We start from the raw sequence: 17,059 nt of genomic DNA, 5'->3' as shown, positions 1-17,059 counted from the left end.
GATTGCTAACGTGGACATGCCATCCATGGTTGCTGGACTACTGTGTGTACTGTTATTTCCTTCTTCCTAATATATTAACAGTTTCTTAATGTGCAAATAAATAAATAAAAATTTGATGACTAATGTTTTTTTTTTTTATTATTCTTTTTACAAAGTTAAAGTTTTGTGTGAAATTTAGTAAATATAGTGCTAAATAAGAGCTTATTCATTTTTTAGCAATTTTATGTTTATGTTATTTACTTTATTAAATTGTGTGATATATCAGCATTGTATCGGCCACCCTGCTCTCTGGATATTGGCATCAGCCATTAAAAAACCCATATCGGTCGATCACTAATTCTAACAGTTGTAACCACAGTGACAGTCACTAAAGAAAATATTAAAGATGGCGACATCAACAACAACAGCAAGTCTTAACACAATTGATGCCTTGTTATAGAATAAATGTGTCCAATCGCAGTGTGATTTCCTCCATCTGATAATAATTAACCAACAGCAGCTCTGAATGCTTTAAAACCTAGTGCAAATTGCAGCATTTGTGTCGTGCAAGCTTGTGCACTCGATGAGTTCCAGTGGAAGACAGAGGTTGGATCTTCGAATGACACACAGCTAATTTCTTAGTCTCCATGAGTTAACAAAACCCCACATCAGTGGTGTAGCCAAGAGTGGGTGCCACCCAAATTAGACCTAGACCCATCCAGAATATTAGAGATTATTCCTTGACTTCAAATATACTGTATGTTTATAAAATTGTTTAAAACATTAATAAATTCTGATTTCTGAAAATGTGAAAGAACTGTTTGAATAGGGCGCTTCTCTGTTAAGGAAAATTTGGTAAAAAAAATTAATAAATTGGGTGAAAACTTGGCCCATCCATTTTTATTTAATAATTTCCTGTTTATGCCCTTGCCCCACATAAAACACACAAGACACACATGTACAGTGCAGCGTGTCTCTCACATTATATGACGTGTCAAACAACAAGTTGTCCAGTATGGTTCCATTCACACAGCACAGGTTTGCCAAAAAATGCGGTTGTGTGACCTTAACATGTCACATGTGAACAGGTCAATTGTCTGAATGGAATACCATTCGAAGAACCTATCAGCTTGCCCCCAATAGAGTTTTATGGCTGAACTTAGGTCATGCATTATAAATTCTAAAACAATGTACTGATTACCATTGATTACCATGTGTGCCAAACATGTTGAGTGGTCCAAACATCATCTGCAGCCTGAAACTGAACTTTTGGTTAAAAGGGAATGAACTTGGCTGTTTGTAAAATGCACAGTAAATATAGGATTTCTAAGGGGGAAAAAAGGTCTACAGTCCTCGTAAGTAGTCATTGTGTTTAACAGTGTGCCGTTTTGTGATAGATCATTCAAATTTTTTAAATGGCATATTGTATGAAACTAGAGACTCTAATCTTTTGACTCAAACAGGTTTCAATGTAAAAACGTAATTAGGTTTCTCCCAAAGACAAACTCCCCTGTGATCGGTGCCATATTGTTTTGTCATGTGACTTGTCGAGAGTTTAACCCAGTGTTCTGAATTGAAAGTAGTCGGTTTTATTTACATTATGCTATGCATAATTTAATTTTAATTTAGAGAAGGGAAAACAATTTCCATGCAGAAAGACCATGCAGGGTCACACAAAGTTAAAAAGATATCTTTTAATTAGATCTGTTGGTGAGTGGCATGCATTATCCTCTTCCTCTTAGTTTCTTATGGGTCAGTTCCTGGTTGGTGTATTAGTCACTGACACAGCAGGAGGATGTCTCAGCCTGTCTTTCAAAGTTAGGATGTGGAACCACCTTGGGCCAGTCATACAATATATAATGCTACATGACTAAAACTACTCCAACAGGAAAGTTTAAAGCTAACTATTTTTTTTTTTTACACAAATTGAGTTCAAAATTGTTATATTCATGACTATGCATTTCTAATAATGGAAACCAGTTTTTTTTTTTTTTTTTTTTTGTAAAGCAGGGCACTTGGGTTGATGGTTTGCAAACTTGGAATGGTTTTCCTTCAGCCTGATAATCAAAAAGGAGGTTGCCGTCAGATCCATGCACTCACTGATGCATCTCTTTCTTTAGCCTCTTAGGAAGATGACAAAACCCTGACTAACATACTCAGAGAGTCACCTACCTTGGGCTGCCACTTGCATTCGTCTCATTTTCAGCTGTGTCTTTAGCTCATCTGGGAGTGAGAGAAAGAGACAAGATGTGAAAGGAAACAAAATGAAGGCAAACATGAAAAATATAAACATTGTTAATTAATTTAATTTTTTTAATTAATTTATTATATTTATTTATCACACATATACATTTGCACATATACAGTGAAATTCTTTTTTTTCACATATCCCAGCTAAGCTGGGGTCAGAGTGCAGGGTCAGCCATGATACAGCGTCCCTGGAGCAGATAGGGTCAAGGGCCTTGCTCAAGGGCCCAACAGTGGCATCTTGGCAGTGCTGGGGCTTGAACCCCTGACCTTCTGATCAGTAACCCAGAGCCTTAACTGCTGAGCCACCACTGCCCAAAGTGGTGTTTATGTTCCATTTATCTCTTTTAGAATTTGTGTACATGTTAAATATCCTTTGACAAGCCAGAGGAAAATCCAATATACAGTTGCAGGAATAAAGGTATGTGAACACTTTGAATTATCATGGATTTCTGAATATATTAATGATATAACTGGTGATAAAATTAAATTTGATGTTCAATCACAATAGACTAGGGGTGCTACTCGTATCTGAAATTGTGCATCCTCATTTTCTTTCCTTGCTTCCTTTCCTCGTTTCCTTGCTCAACCCTCTTAGGAAATGAGGAAATGAGGAAATGATGGAAGAAAAGGAAACAAGGACAGAGGAATTGAACAAGACAGATTTGTAAAATGAAATAAGTCATTTTTGCACAGCTGCAGTACCTCGGCGCAGTTGCTATTATGTTATTTAAACTTTATTTATTAATAATAAATCCAAATAACTCAAGATGCACTGTTGAAGTATGTGACAATTATGGTTTATTTAAACTGCAAAGGTGAAACATGAATTAAAATGTTGTGTCAGATATGAGGGGGAGGAGAATTTATACATGTGTCAGGTGCTTCGACCAAAAACTCTTCCATTTAGGAAGCTCCTGTGCTTTCTCGCTCAAGCATCCTCGATAAGCTTCCTCCATCCTCTGTCCTTGCCTACTCATGGTGCATTTAGAGAATTGATACGTCCTTTAATGATGGCAGACTTTGATCGGTTTCTGGTTCACAGGCTCGAGGATGGAGTGAGTAAATGAGAATGCACAATTTCAGATATGAGAAGCACCCCAGGGGTTTTCAAACGATTCCTTTATGTCTCCCCAGCACTACACATTTTGGATGTCTTCCTGATTTGACACACCCAGTTCGGGTCATGGAATACATTACTAGTCAGCTGATGAGTTAATTCAGGTGTGTTTAAAAGGGAGATTTTCAAATGTGCAGTGCTGGGGAGGCTTAAGGAACAGTTTTAAAAAACCCTGCAAAATACAAATACAGTCTGCTTAAATAACACAAAAACAATGACAGGTTGTCATGTCTTTTGAACACATTTGAAAACACAAACACTTTGAACTCTATTTAACTCTGTTGAACACACAGTGTAAAAATGTAAATCCCTGTCTATACTGATTTCCAAGCTAACTCGGAGTTCACGTCCTGCAAAGATGGATGCTAGAGCACTGTGTAGAATTAACAATGATATTGAGAAGAATCCAAGACTGCCATTTACAGACATCTCTGGAACATGTTAACATCTCTGCTGATGTGTCTATGATAACACTTGACAAGCCAGTGTTCATGGGAGGACACTATGGAGAAAGCTTACAAGTTTTGAAGTTTACAAAAGAACATACACAACACTATGTGTGGAGAAAAACAAGGCAGAGCACATCACACCAACATTAAAATCGTATCCCAACTGTAAAGTGTGGTGGAGAGACCATCAAGGTTTGGGCTGCTTTCAAAAACTGTAGGGCCTGGCAGCATGCTATCACTAGCAGAAAAATGAATTCCCATGTTTATTAGAACATTTTGTAGCTGAATGTAAGGCTGTCTGTCTGCCAATAAAATCTTAACAGAAGTTGGGTGATGCAAAAGGACAAATGTAAATAAATCAGTAAATCAACAACAAAATGACTTCAGCAGAAGAAAATACAATACAGTATGCCTTCTGGTAGGGATGCGCCCGAAGCCGAATACCATATTTGGTTAGGCACAAATAATGACTTCAAAACGTAAAACGGATTTATGCGAATAATAGAAACAATATTTGTTTGACTGATTATCCAAGAAGCACAAGGATAAAGCAACATTTTAAATAAACATCCAAAATTACAACAAAATGATGAGTCTGTGAAGTAAATATGAGTTGCCTACTCAAACTTTAAAGTGTAAAACTTAGGAATGAAAATGCGCACGGTGTGATTTCAGATCGGATGGTTGCAGTCTCGACTCAGTTTGCGGTCACCATTAATTGTGCATGTCTGGAGCTTATCAATTGTAACATTAACTAAGACACTACATCATGTAGGCTACATTTTCCACTCCTTAAAATGTCTATATTAATGTATCACATGATTCACATGTAATGATTTCCATGTAATCATTTAAAAACCAGCCTGAGGACAATGTTAAATTCCTGACCAGATGTGATGATTTCACAACGGAGCTTGTCTATTCATCTCTAAAAGTCGACCACATTTATTTTCATGTCACCAATTAAGGTAAGTATCTGGTTAAGACTTTATTCCTAAAAAGTTTAAATGCTCTATAAAGGTTTAAATGCTTTAAAGGTTAAAAGTGTACATCTATCCAGGAGCGCCACCTTTAGCTCAACTTGGTTGAGATGGGAGAGGCGGACAAGGCACAGTTCCTTGACGCCCCCATTTCCCAGGTTGGCCTGTTTGGCGATGTTGTCGAGGACTTTGCCCAGCAGTTCTCGGTGGTGAAGAAGCAGACAGAGGCCTTACAACATATCCTGCCCCGGCGCGGCACCCTGTCTGCTCATCGCCAAGGGCATCCTCCTGCAGCAACAACACCGGCTCTCCCGCAGCCCGCCCCCGTGGTGCAGCTGTGGCACAAACACGCCCACACAGGATTGGTTCCAGTGGACTACGGGGACGAGATTCCTCCTCCCCACTCCTCGGCCAACCTTAAGGTGGGCGGCAAGAGCCAGGTAAGTGCTTCGATGTCCCTGGACTCAGCACGGCCATGGGGCTCTAGTCCCCTCGATGTGGCACCTCGAGCTCCGCCCCGCCGTGAGGCCCCACCCGCCGGTACGTCTGACGTGATCATTCCCTTGGTCCCCCCTCGCCCAGAGTTTGGCCGTATGGCTCGCACTTTCCAACCCGTCGAAATGGCTGACCTGGACCGTCCGACTCGGCTACGTGATTCAGTTCTTCAGGCGCCCACCCAGGTTCAGCGGCGTCCGCTTCACCTCGGTGAAGGGCGAGAACACCGCTACCTTGCGTGCAGAAATCGCTACCCTTCTGTGCAAGGGCGCGATAGAGCCTGTCCCTTCAGCCGAGATGAAGAAAGGGTTCTACAGCCCTTCATCGTACCGAAGAAAGGCAGTGGGTTACGACCAATCCTTCACCTGCAAGTACTGAACCGGGCTTTGCACAGACTCCTGTCCAAGATGCTGATGCAAAAACGCATTCTAACGAGCATCCGGCATCAAGATTGGTTCGCGGCGGTAGACCTGAAGGACGCGTACTGCCATGTCTTGGTCTTACCTCGACACAGACCCTTCCTGCGGTTTGCCTTCGAAGGCCAGGCGTACCAGTACAAGGTCCTCCCCTTCGGCCTGTCCTTGTCCCCTCACATCTTCACAAAGGTCACAGAGGCAGCTAAGGGAAGTGGGCATCCGCATCCTCAACTATCTCGACGACTGGCTAATCCTAGCTCACTCTTGAGAGTTGCTGTGCGCACACAGGGACCTTGTGCTCCGGCACCTCAGCAGACTGGGGCTTCGGGTCAATTGGGGAAAGAGCAAGCTCTCCCCGGTTCAGAGCGTCTCTTTTCTCGGTTTTGAGTTGGACTCAGTCTCGATGACAGCGTGCCTCACGAACGAGAGCGAGCAGTCGGTGCTGAACTGTTCCACCAAACTTTTTCAGAGGCTCCTGGGGCACATGGCATCCTCGATGTATGATGCATATGAGACCGCTTCAGCACTGGCTTCAGACTCGAGTCCCGAGATGGGCATGGTGCCCTGGGACACATCGCGTGACCATCACGCCGATCTGTCACCATCTTTTTAGCCCTTGGACTGACCTTGCATTTCTACAGGCAGGGGTTCCCCTAGAGCAGGTCCCCAGGCGCATCATGGTTACAACAAACGCCTTCAAGACGGGCTGGGGCGCCGGATGCAACGGGCACACAGCCGATGGCTCCTGGACTGGCCCGCGGCTGCGTTGGCACATCAACTGCCTAGAGTTGTTGGCAGTACTGCTCGCCCTGCGGAGGTTGCGGCCACTGATCCAGGGCAAGCACATGTTGGTCCAGATGGACAACACAGTGACGGTAGCTTACGTCAACCGTCAAGGCGGTCTACGCTCCCGTTGCATGTCACAACTCACCCACCGTCTCCTCCTCTGGAGTCAACAGCGCCTCAAGTCGCTACGAGCCACCTCAACACCGCAGTGGACACACTGTCATGTCAGGTTACCCTCAGGGGAGTGTGGAGACTCCACCCTCAGGTGGTCCAGCTGATTTGGAGTCAATTCGGTCAAACACAGGTAGACCTGTTTGCTTCCCGGGAATCCTCCCACTGCCGCTTTGGTAAGTTCTGACTGAGGCACCCCTCGGTATAGATGCGCTGGGACACAGCTGGCCCCCTGGACTATGCAAATATGCGTTTTCCTCAGTGAGCCTACTTGCACAGACCCTGTGCAAGGTTGAACACAGGTAGACCTGTTTGCTTCCCAGGAATCCTCCCACTGCCGCTTTGGTAAGTTCTGACTGAGGCACCCCTCGGTATAGATGTGCTGGGACACAGCTGGCCCCCTGGACTATGCAAATATGCGTTTTTCTCAGTGAGCCTACTTGCACAGACCCTGTGCAAGGTCAGGGAGGATGAGGAGCAGGTCGTCCTAGTAGCAACCTACTGGCCCACCCAGACATGGTTCTCGGATTTCACGCTCCTCGCAACAGCCCCCCTGACGAATTCCCCTGAGGAAGGACCTTCTTTCTCAGGGACGGGGCACCATCTGGAACCCACGATCAGACCTCTGGAATCTCCACATCTGGCCCCTGGACGGGACGCAGAAGACCTAAGTGGCCTACCACCTGCGGTGGTAGACACGATAACTCAGGCTAGTGCTCCCTTTACGAGGCGCCTGCATGCCTTGAAGTGGCGTCTGTTCGCTAAGTGGTGTTCTTTCCGACGCGAAGACCCCCAGAGATGCACAGTTGAATCAGTGCTTTCCTTCCTGCAGGAGAGGCTGGAGGGGCGGCTGTCCCCCTCCATCTTGAAGGTGTATGTAGTCGCTATTTCGGCTCATCACGATGCAGTAGATGGTAAGTACTTGGGGAAGCATGACTTGATCATCAGGTTCCTGAGAGGCGCTAGGAGATTGAATCCCTCCAGACCACACCTCGTCCCCTCGTGGGACCTCTCTGTAGTCCTTCGGGGTCTACAGGGAGCTCCCTTTGAGCCCTTGGAGTCAGCTGAGCTTAAGGCACTCTCTTTAAAGACTGCCCTCCTGACTGCGCTCACTTCCATCAAAAGGGTAGGGGACCTGCAGGCGTTCTCTGTCAGCAAATCGTGCCTGGAGTTCGGTCCGGGTTACTCTCACGTGATCCTGAGGCCCCGACCGGGCTATGTGCCCAAGGTTCCCACTACCCCTTCTAGGGATCAGGTGGTGAGCCTGCAAGTGCTGCCCCAGGAGGAGGCAGACCCAGCCTTGCCGTTGCTGTGTCCAGTGCGAGCTTTACGCATCTATTTGGATTGCACACAGAGCCTTAGAAGCTCCGAGCAGCTCTTTGTCTGTTTTGGTGGACAGCGGAAAGGAAGTGCTGTCTCCAAACAGAGGATCACCCACTGGGTCATTGACGGCATCGCGATGGCATATAAGGCTCAGGACATGCCACCCCCTGTGGGGTTATGAGCCCACTCTATCAGGAGTGTGGCGTCCTTCTGGGCCCTGGCCAGTGGCGCCTCTTTGCCAGACATCTGCAGAGCAGCGGGCTGGGCAACACCCAACACCTTTGCGAGGTTCTACAATCTCCGGGTTGAGCCGGTCTCGTCCCGTGTATTGGCAGGCACAAGCGGGTAAGTTCCGGGACAGCTGGCCAGGTGTACCGCTTGCACATAGCGCCTTTCCCATCCCTTGAGGTGAAGATGTGCGCTCTTGACTCCCAGTCGTGTTCACAGACTGTGATCCCTGGATGACCTTCCTCCTTAGCCCTCTGGCAGTTGAGTTTGCGGAGAAACTCGCTGACCAGCCCAGTACATGCACTAATGAGCCCCTGTACTGAGGTAGGTGCTCCACATGTGCTGGTTCCCTGAGGGCGACCCCATGTGATATTTTCCGCAAAATCGTTTCCCTGTCAGTAAACTGCATCTTCCTTGGGCACAGGCCCCTCTGCCCCCGGTCGCCATGCTCTGTTGAAACTCCTCCCCCTTCGGGTAGGACCTACCATGGGACCTCTCCACATGACATACTTCCAACAAGACTCAGTAAGACCATGTGACGTATTCCACTCAAAATACCCCTCGCCCCTTTTTGGGCGGGGTGTGGTCTCTGCGGTGTCTTCCCCTTGGGAGGGACACCCCGACGCAGACACTTATGGCTCCCAGTCAGTTAACAAATTCCACTCTTTCTGGGGAGAAAAGAAAGGGAAAGAGGCCTCGGCTGGGCTAGCCTGTCCCTATAGTTGGGCAGTTGACTTGTTCCTGATGGACCGTTCGACGCTCATAAGAACATTGGGGGAGGTTACGTGATGGCATGGTGTGCTGGCTACGAGGCACACAGCGGTCTGCCCGTCACACACCACCAGTTCACGTAACACAGTTCAGATAGTTGTGGCCTTTTGTATAGGGACCCCTAGTGTCACTACATCGACACAGCGTCGAGTGAGTGACAGATAGGGAATGTCCTGGTTACTTTCGTAACCTCTGTTCCCTGATGGAGGGATCGAGACGTTGTGTCCCTTTTGCACACCCCTACCTTCTGGACTGGCCTGAGTCCTGAACTCAACCCGATTGTGAGCTTTGGCATGACATCAAGGAAGCGATTTACACCAGATAGCCTAAGAACAATGCAAAACTGAAACAGTTTTGTTCAGAGGAATGGTGCAAAATTTCACCTGACAATTATGCAGGTGTGCAATTACAGGACATGTTTGGTGGATGTTATTGTTGCCAAAGGAGTTGTTAACAATCAGTTAATACTTCCAGTGGATCACATACTTTTTCCACCCTGCACTGTGAATTTTTATATGGTCTGTTCAATGAAGCTGTGAAACTTTATTATTGTGTTTTATTTTTTTATGCAGACTGTGTAGTTATTTTTTATTGGGACTTAGATCAAATTTTATAACCAATTCATTCAGAGGACGGCAACGGGTTCACATACTTTTTCTTGCAACTGTAATGTACTCACAGTGATGCATTATGTTGTCTTTGAGATGTTTACACTTTACACAGCTACCTGTGATTAAAGGAATAGTTCATCAAAAAATAAAAATTTTAACTCTGTCCAAAGTCACTCCTTATCCCCTATATTGTATAGTGCAATTAGTCAGCCATTTTGTAGTGGTCCGAAGTCTGTATGAACAACATTGGTTCCTAGATACAGCATGGTCCCTCATGCATACCTTTAATGCACTCCAATATAAACTCGCCAACTCCACATTGCCAATAGTCCAACACAAGAGGACAGAAGAGGCAGGAAAGTGAGTGAGAGAGAAAGCGAGAGAGAGAGAGAGAGAGAGAGAGAGAGAGAGAGAATGACAGTTGCAAGTAAAGTTTTTATTTGTATAGTGCTTCGCCTCACAGTTCACACTGTTTTAAACCAGCTTTACAGGAAATCATGCCATAATGTCTTAAAGCCCCTAGTGAAGAGGTTCATAGAAAATCATGCATTAATGTCTTAAATCAGTGAGCAAGCCAAAGGTGAATTTGGCCAGGAAAATTCCAAAAGATTAGTTGGTGGAGAGAAAAACGTGGGGAGCCTATTCTCCTTAGACTTTACAAATATGTTAATAAATGCTGATATTATTTAGCTACAGTACATAGTATGTGTAATACAAGTCATGTGCTCATTGAATAGATTAAATGATGCAATTTTTCATTATGTTAGTGAGGCAATGTTAAAAACTGTAAAGATAATGAGTAAATTGTAAGGATAATTTGGAGTCTTTGAAGTCCATGCAAAATTGACTGCAGGGCTGCAGGCAGTGGTCAGTGGAGGGTCCTTTGCTTTCTGGCTGGTATAGGCTTTACTTGGCAGTAGTTTATTGTCTGAGAAGTCTGTTTTAAAAGACATAAGTGATGCAGGCAGTTGCATGCCACTCTCTGCCCTGGACATACGGGTATAAAAGAAGATGGCGTGTTCAGATTTTTTCTTCGGAGCCAAATGCATGCTTGTGTTCGTCATCTCACCTTTTGCTTACGCTGCTGGATTTTACGGCGCATATCAGTGGACACCCTCGCACAGTCGAGTGTTGTGTTTCCCCTGGGTGCTTCGGCGGCTGAGTCCATGGGTGCTAAAACAGTATATTCAAAAGAGTGTATTTCCTTCTAAAAGAGCTCACGCAAATGCTTGCCGTCTTTTTAAAGATGTCCTTCCGCGTTTGCGCTACTGGATGTGGTCATTATCTCTCCCCTCCAGACAGCCATGAAATCTGCCTTGAGTGCTTGGTGCCCAGCACGCCGAGGCAACTTTCGTGGAAGGGACATATTCTCATTGTGAGAACATGCCCATCAGAACGTTGCAGTCGAGGCTCACTTCCTTCTTTATGAAGCAAGGAGCCACCGTTGCGGGCTTGCGGAGCAGCACATCCTCCCTGGGCTGTCTTCCAGGTGGGGCGCCTGCTCTGCCTTGCCGAGAACCTCCCTGCCCGGGCACGGTAAGTCCAGTTGTCCCCTTGTTGCTGCTGTCGTGTGGGCTGGAGGCCTGGTTAGCGCTCTCCAGCACCTCGCGGTGGCTCATTAGGACAATTCGCCTCGGCTATGTGTTCCAGTTCGCCAGACGCCCGCCCAGGTTCAGTGGCATCCTCTCCACTGGGCGGAGGTTGCCACCCTTCTGGCGAAGAGAGCAATAGAGCCCATCCCCATAGCCGAGTTGTGCGAGGGCTTTTACAGCCCTTATTTTATTGTACCCAAGAGAGGGGGAGGGTTGCGCCTAATCTTTGATCTGCGTGCCTTGAACAAAACCTTACAGGATGTTAATGCTACAGTGCATCCTGTCATCAGTACGAAGTCAGGATTGGTTCGCGGCCATCGACCTGAAGAACGCATACTTTCACGTATTGATCCTTCCTCGACACAAACCCTTTCTTCGGAAACCTTCAGGCAGAAGGTGGCGGTGCCAGTGAAATAATTTCAGAGGCTCTTGGGACACATGGCATCCTCGGCGGCGGTTCTCCCCCTCGGGTTGATGCATATGAGACTGCTTCAGCACTGGCTACAGACTCGAGTCCCGAGGTGGGCATAGCACCACGGCACCCGGCGTGTGACCATCACGCTGCAGTGCTGTCAGACTTTCAGTCCTTGGTCGGACCTGGCGTTTCTATGGGCAGGTGTTCCCCTAGAGCAGGTCTCAAGGTGCATCGTGGTCACAACAGACACCTCGAACTCAGACTGGGGCGCCGTGTGCAACGGGCAGGTATCAACTGCTTAGAGTTTCTGGTGGTGTTGCTGGCCATGAGGAGGCTTCGGCCATTGATTCAGGGCAAGCATGTGTTGGTCCAGACCGACAACACAGCGACCGTAGCGCACATAAACTGCCAAGGCTGTGTACGCTTGCATCGCATGTCACAACTCGCCTGCTGCCTCCTCCTTTGGAGTCAGCATACGTTGAAGTCTCTGCGAGCCACTCACCTTCCGGGCATCCTCAATCGTGCAGCGGACACGCTCTCACGGCAGGTAAGGCTCCACGGGGAGTGGGGACTCCACCCCCACGTAGTCCAGACAGTTTTGGAGAGATTCGGGGAGGCGCAGGTAGACCTGTTCGCCTCCCAAGAGTCATCTCACTGCCTCCTTTGGTACTCCCTGTCTGAGGCCCCCCTCAGTGCGGATGCCTTGGCACACAACTGGCCTCAGGGGCTTTGCAAGTATGTGTCTCCTCCAGTGAGCCTCACTGCACAGACTCTCAGCAAAGTCAGGGAGGACGAGCAGCATGTCCTGTTTGTTGCGCCAACTGGACTTGGTTCTTGGATCTGATGCTCTTGGCAGTAGCACCTCCCTGGCGCATTCCCCTGAGGCAGGACCTCCTCAGGGCCGGGGCAAGCTCCAGCACCTGCGGCCAGACCTCTGGAATCTCCATGCCTGACTCCTGGATGGGACATGGAATACCTAGCAGGTCTTCCAATAGTGGTGGTAAATACGATCACTTAGGCCAGAGCCCCCTCTATGAGGCGGCTGTATGCCTTGAAGTGGCGTCTCTTCACGAACTTGTATTCTTCCCATGGGGAAGACCCACAGAGATGCGCCGTCAGGTCTGTGTTGTCCTTCCTTCAGGAAGGGCTGGGGAGACGGCTGTCTCCCTCTACCCTGAAAGTGTACATGGCTGCCATAGCAGATTATCATGACACACTGGACGGGAGACCCTCACGACAGCGTGACCTGATCAACAGTTTCCTCAAGGGCGTGAGGAGGTTGAATCCTCCTAGACCGTGCCTGATTCCCTCTTGGGTTCTCTCTGTGGTCCTACCTGCCCTACAGAGAGACCTCTTTGAGCCCCTGGAGCAGGCCAAGCTCAGCACTTTGAGTCTGTCCAGTCCCCTGTGACCATTGATGTTCCTGTCCAGCCCCCGTGACCTTTGAGTCTGTCCTGTTCCCTGTGGCCATTGACAAGCCTGTCCAGTTTCCCATGGCCATCGACGAGCCTGTTCAGTCCCGTGACCATCAACGATCCTGTCCAGTTTCCAGCAGCTGTCGACCAGCCTTTTGTTCAGTCCAGTGGCCAGCATCGGTCAGACACAATTGATCAGACTGTTGCTCAGTCCAGTAACCTGCACCCATCAGACACCAGTGACCAGTCTTTTGCTCAGTCCAGTAGCCAGCACCTGCCAGACACTAGCTACCAGTCTGTTGCTCAGTTTATTCAGTCCCCAGCGGGTGCTACTCACTCAGTCCTGTCCCTAGTGGTCATCGACCAGTCTGACCCAGGCCTGTTCCCAACAACTACTGACCAGTTTGTTCAGCCCTGTGAGGTTCCTGCCCAGTCTGACCAGCCCTCTGTGGTCCTTTCTCAGTCTGACCCAGTCCTGTCCCCAGTGGTCATCGACCTGTCTGACCCATTCCTGTCTCCAACGACTACCAACCAGTCTATCCAGTCCTTTGTGGCCACCACTGACTTCAGCTGCTCAGCTGCTCAGACTTTGCCTTGGTCTCCGGGTTCCCCTCTGGTCTAGCCCTGACATCCCTGTCCATCCAGGTCCTTCCCAGGCTCCTCCCTGGCCTTCCGGTCCATCCAGGCCTCTGGGTCCTTCTCCAGTTCCACCATGGCCTTCTAGTCCACCTACTAACTGGCCCAGACCATCCCCCTTGTCTCCCCCACCCACCTTACCTGGTCTGTCATCTGTTCCTTGGCCTGGCCTATCTGGTTTGGATGCCAGGAGGCGTCCATTGTGGGGGTAGTGTCATGACCTCGGTCTGACAGCCCTCTCCTTTCTGTTGTCTGTGAATGTGTTTGTTTCTGTCTTATGTTTGAGTGCCTGGCTTTGTTGTGTTTCTGTCTGCCATGTGCTCTCCTTTCCTTGCCAGCTTGTTTCTTTTTGCTGCACCTCCTCATTTAGTCCCATTATGTTGACTGTCTGCACCTGTCCCTCATGCATCTTGCTCTATATATTGTGCCCTTTTTCCTCTTGTGTTTGTTGAATCGTTTTGTTAGTAAGTCAGTCTGTTCCTGTCTTGTTCCTGTTCCTGGTCGATCCTAGTTATCATTATTTTATTCTAGTTTATGTTTTGATTTGTTTTCTCTCCCTGTGAGAGTTTTGTGTTGCCTGTTTTTTTCTGTTGTTTTAATAAATAAAAGTATTTATTTTCACTCATTCCAGCGCTTGGGTCCTTCTTCCTGCTAAGCATACCATGACACACTCGCTCGCTTAACGAAGTGGAAAGGACTTCCAAAATGGCGACGGGGATTCCCCGAGGGGAAGTGCTTAGGGAAGTTAGCGAGTGGATGCTTAAAGTGAAGTGGAACGCAGCCCAGTTCAGAGAGGGGCGTATTCGTTCAGTGGGTCAAACCAATGATGTGTCCTTCATAGCCCGCTCTTGAATGCTATTGCTCACACTGAAGTCATTCTTTCAAAACACAAGAAAGGAAGACAAATGGAATTTGCATGTCTACAAAAGTATGAAGACACTTTAACAAGTTGAAAAGAGTTTAAACAGCATAACCGTATGGTTAAATGCTAGACATAATTATTACCAAAACAAAGGCTACATTCACACAGGCAGTGTTTGGGATTGACAACCGTTTGAATGTTTTTTAACCGCATGCAGAGCACAGCTTTTGTGTTGCATGGCCCATGCCCATGAGTAGCCAGTGGAAGACAGCGGTTGAATCTTCAGATGACACATAGCTCATGTCTCCGTCTTGGTGAGTTAACAAACCCCACATGAAACACACGAGACACATGTGTACAGTGCAGTGTGTCTCTCACTTTACATGACATAACTAACAACTAGTTGTCCTGTACGGTTCCATTCAGACAGCACAGGTTTGCCGAGAATGCGGTTGTGAGACCTGAAAGGTTGCGGGTGTCAGTTCAGTTATAGAATGTGGTTGTCACACCTGTAAATAACCGTCCTGTGTGTGAACATAACCATATTAAGCACTCAAAACAGGTCTGACAACTGTATTCTGCTGCTGTGTGAATGTGGCCATAGAAAAGGCACAATATTTCCAACTGTAATTCATGTTATTTTAACTGTATGGTATTCTGTCCTTTTTACATATTCATAAATTGGGGATCATGTTTTGTGTTCACCTATAAACCTGTTGTGAATTTCACCCGTCTCTCCTTGTTGAACGTGATTGACTCACATCCTGAACTGAACGAATGACACGCCTCCATCTCATACAGTTGGTCAGTAGATCTTTGTTCATGAGTCATCCGCGAATGAGTTTACCATTCAGTTCTTTCTTGAACAACATCTCATAACATTCAGACTCAAATGAATGACTAGTTCAGTGAAGGGGTGTATTCGTTCAGTGGGTGAAACCAATGAGGTGAAAATGAGGATCCACCCTGTCAGTGTCATTCAAAACACAGCGCGTGGCACACTTGGGTGCGTTTATAATTTTCTGACAGAAAAAATTATCGAAACAAAAATACTAGAAACATGAAAGTTCATTTTTTTCATATAACTGCCCTGTTACAACATGACATTGTCCATTATCTGTATCAGTTGTCATGAGTAATTGAAATTAGACTTATTTATAGCTTTATGCATCTTCATCCAAGGTGGCCACTATTAAACTTTTTTTTAAAAATTAGAATCTATTACAACTATGGCTTATATGAATTAATGTTGAATTATCCTGAAAATGTTTGGTGCTTTACCGTAGGGATTCTTGGGAAATCCTACTGAGCTAGAGTCCTGTGTCTGACATGATTATTCAGTTCAAATGGAGCAGACAGTCCACTGTTTTTGGGGCTACTAGGTTTTTTCTACAGCCCCTCACTGTGTTATGGCGAGGCAACAGTAAATCTTTTTAAAGCATTGGGCATTTCCAGCATAAAAGCTAAGTTGAATCAGGTAAACTATGTTTATGAAAAAAACTAAACATATAACTCTAATCATGCATAGCATGGATGAGGTAATGCCATTCGAGTCTTATGTGTTTATTTACAGACACTCTTTATGGGACAGCCAGTTTTCTTAAAGAGAAAGTACCGTTTTTTTTAGCAAGTGTTCAACAAATCAATTATCATAATCTCTGCCAAACATGATTTTATTATTTGCACTATTACTGGGGCGCAGATCGTCTGAACAGCTGAAGCCACTTGTAACGGAGAAGAGGAGAGACGCAAGGGTCAAGCCAGTGACAAATCATCCTCAATATCTCTGTGCTCAGTATCCCATCCTTGCTAGATACAGTAAAGGGAGGAAACGGGAACTTGTGTGGTCCCTCTGGAGCTGCAGAAGGAATATAACAGGAGAAGAGGGGAGCGATTTAGGCTTTCAGAACGAAAGCGAGACGAGAGCAAAGGTGGTTTGAGCCTTATGCGCTCACAATGAATTCAATCAGTCTCTACAAATAGCATATAAAACAATACTCATGCCTGTCAGACAAAAGCATATTTTGCTAATTTTTATGTGCTGGTGGAAACATTTGCAAAATGCCATCTTTATAAAGGTGTCGTTAACAAAAGGCTCTTTTATTTTATATTCAATGAAAGAAAAACTCACACAGCACACTACAAAATCAATACAAAGCACGGAAGGACAATCCACTCACTGTTCAGGGTGCAATTCCAAATGACGAAAGCAATGAATCTTGTTTCCAGATGACGAGAGATGTCAATCGGACCCTTTCAAATTCTGATGAAATGGCGCTGTGCTACGGTTTTTATGTCTTTAATGACATTCACATTGGGGGCGGAGCGCCAAGCGCCACCTGCTAATGGCATTAGTGTGATTGAAAAGGGTTTCAATCAGTTTGGCACTCCTGCGAGGAACTCCCATAGCGTCAGCAACTGACTGAAGTGACCGACTTGAAAGGGAAATGGTGTAACAGTTGTTAAAATGTAACTTACATTACAGGTTGAGGGAAAAACTTCCAAAACACTTTGAAACCTGCAGACTTGGTCCTCTGAAACATCGGTATGGTATACATTAAGG

At 46.5% G+C, this 17,059-nt stretch overlaps 1 protein-coding gene across 7 annotated transcripts in view; it reads right to left on the bottom strand.

The window, feature by feature from the left end:
* Positions 1 to 17,059, bottom strand: part of kif6 (kinesin family member 6) — a 326,246-nt gene that overhangs the window by 81,241 nt on the left and 227,946 nt on the right. For all 7 annotated transcript variants that reach the window (XR_007892184.1, XR_007892185.1, XM_051646212.1 and 4 more), the window contains one exon: positions 2,152 to 2,202. Coding sequence is in view for 5 of the 7 variants with exons in the window: in XM_051646212.1 (XP_051502172.1) it covers positions 2,152 to 2,202 (51 nt within the window). In the remaining 2 variants the exon portion in view is untranslated. The remainder of the gene's footprint in view (positions 1 to 2,151; positions 2,203 to 17,059) is intronic.

The sequence above is a fragment of the Myxocyprinus asiaticus genome, chromosome 20, assembly GCF_019703515.2.
Source record: "Myxocyprinus asiaticus isolate MX2 ecotype Aquarium Trade chromosome 20, UBuf_Myxa_2, whole genome shotgun sequence".
Classification (NCBI taxonomy): Eukaryota; Metazoa; Chordata; class Actinopteri; order Cypriniformes; family Catostomidae; genus Myxocyprinus; species Myxocyprinus asiaticus.
Note: the sequence above shows the minus strand (reverse complement) of the source record. Positions and strands in the feature narration are given on the sequence as shown.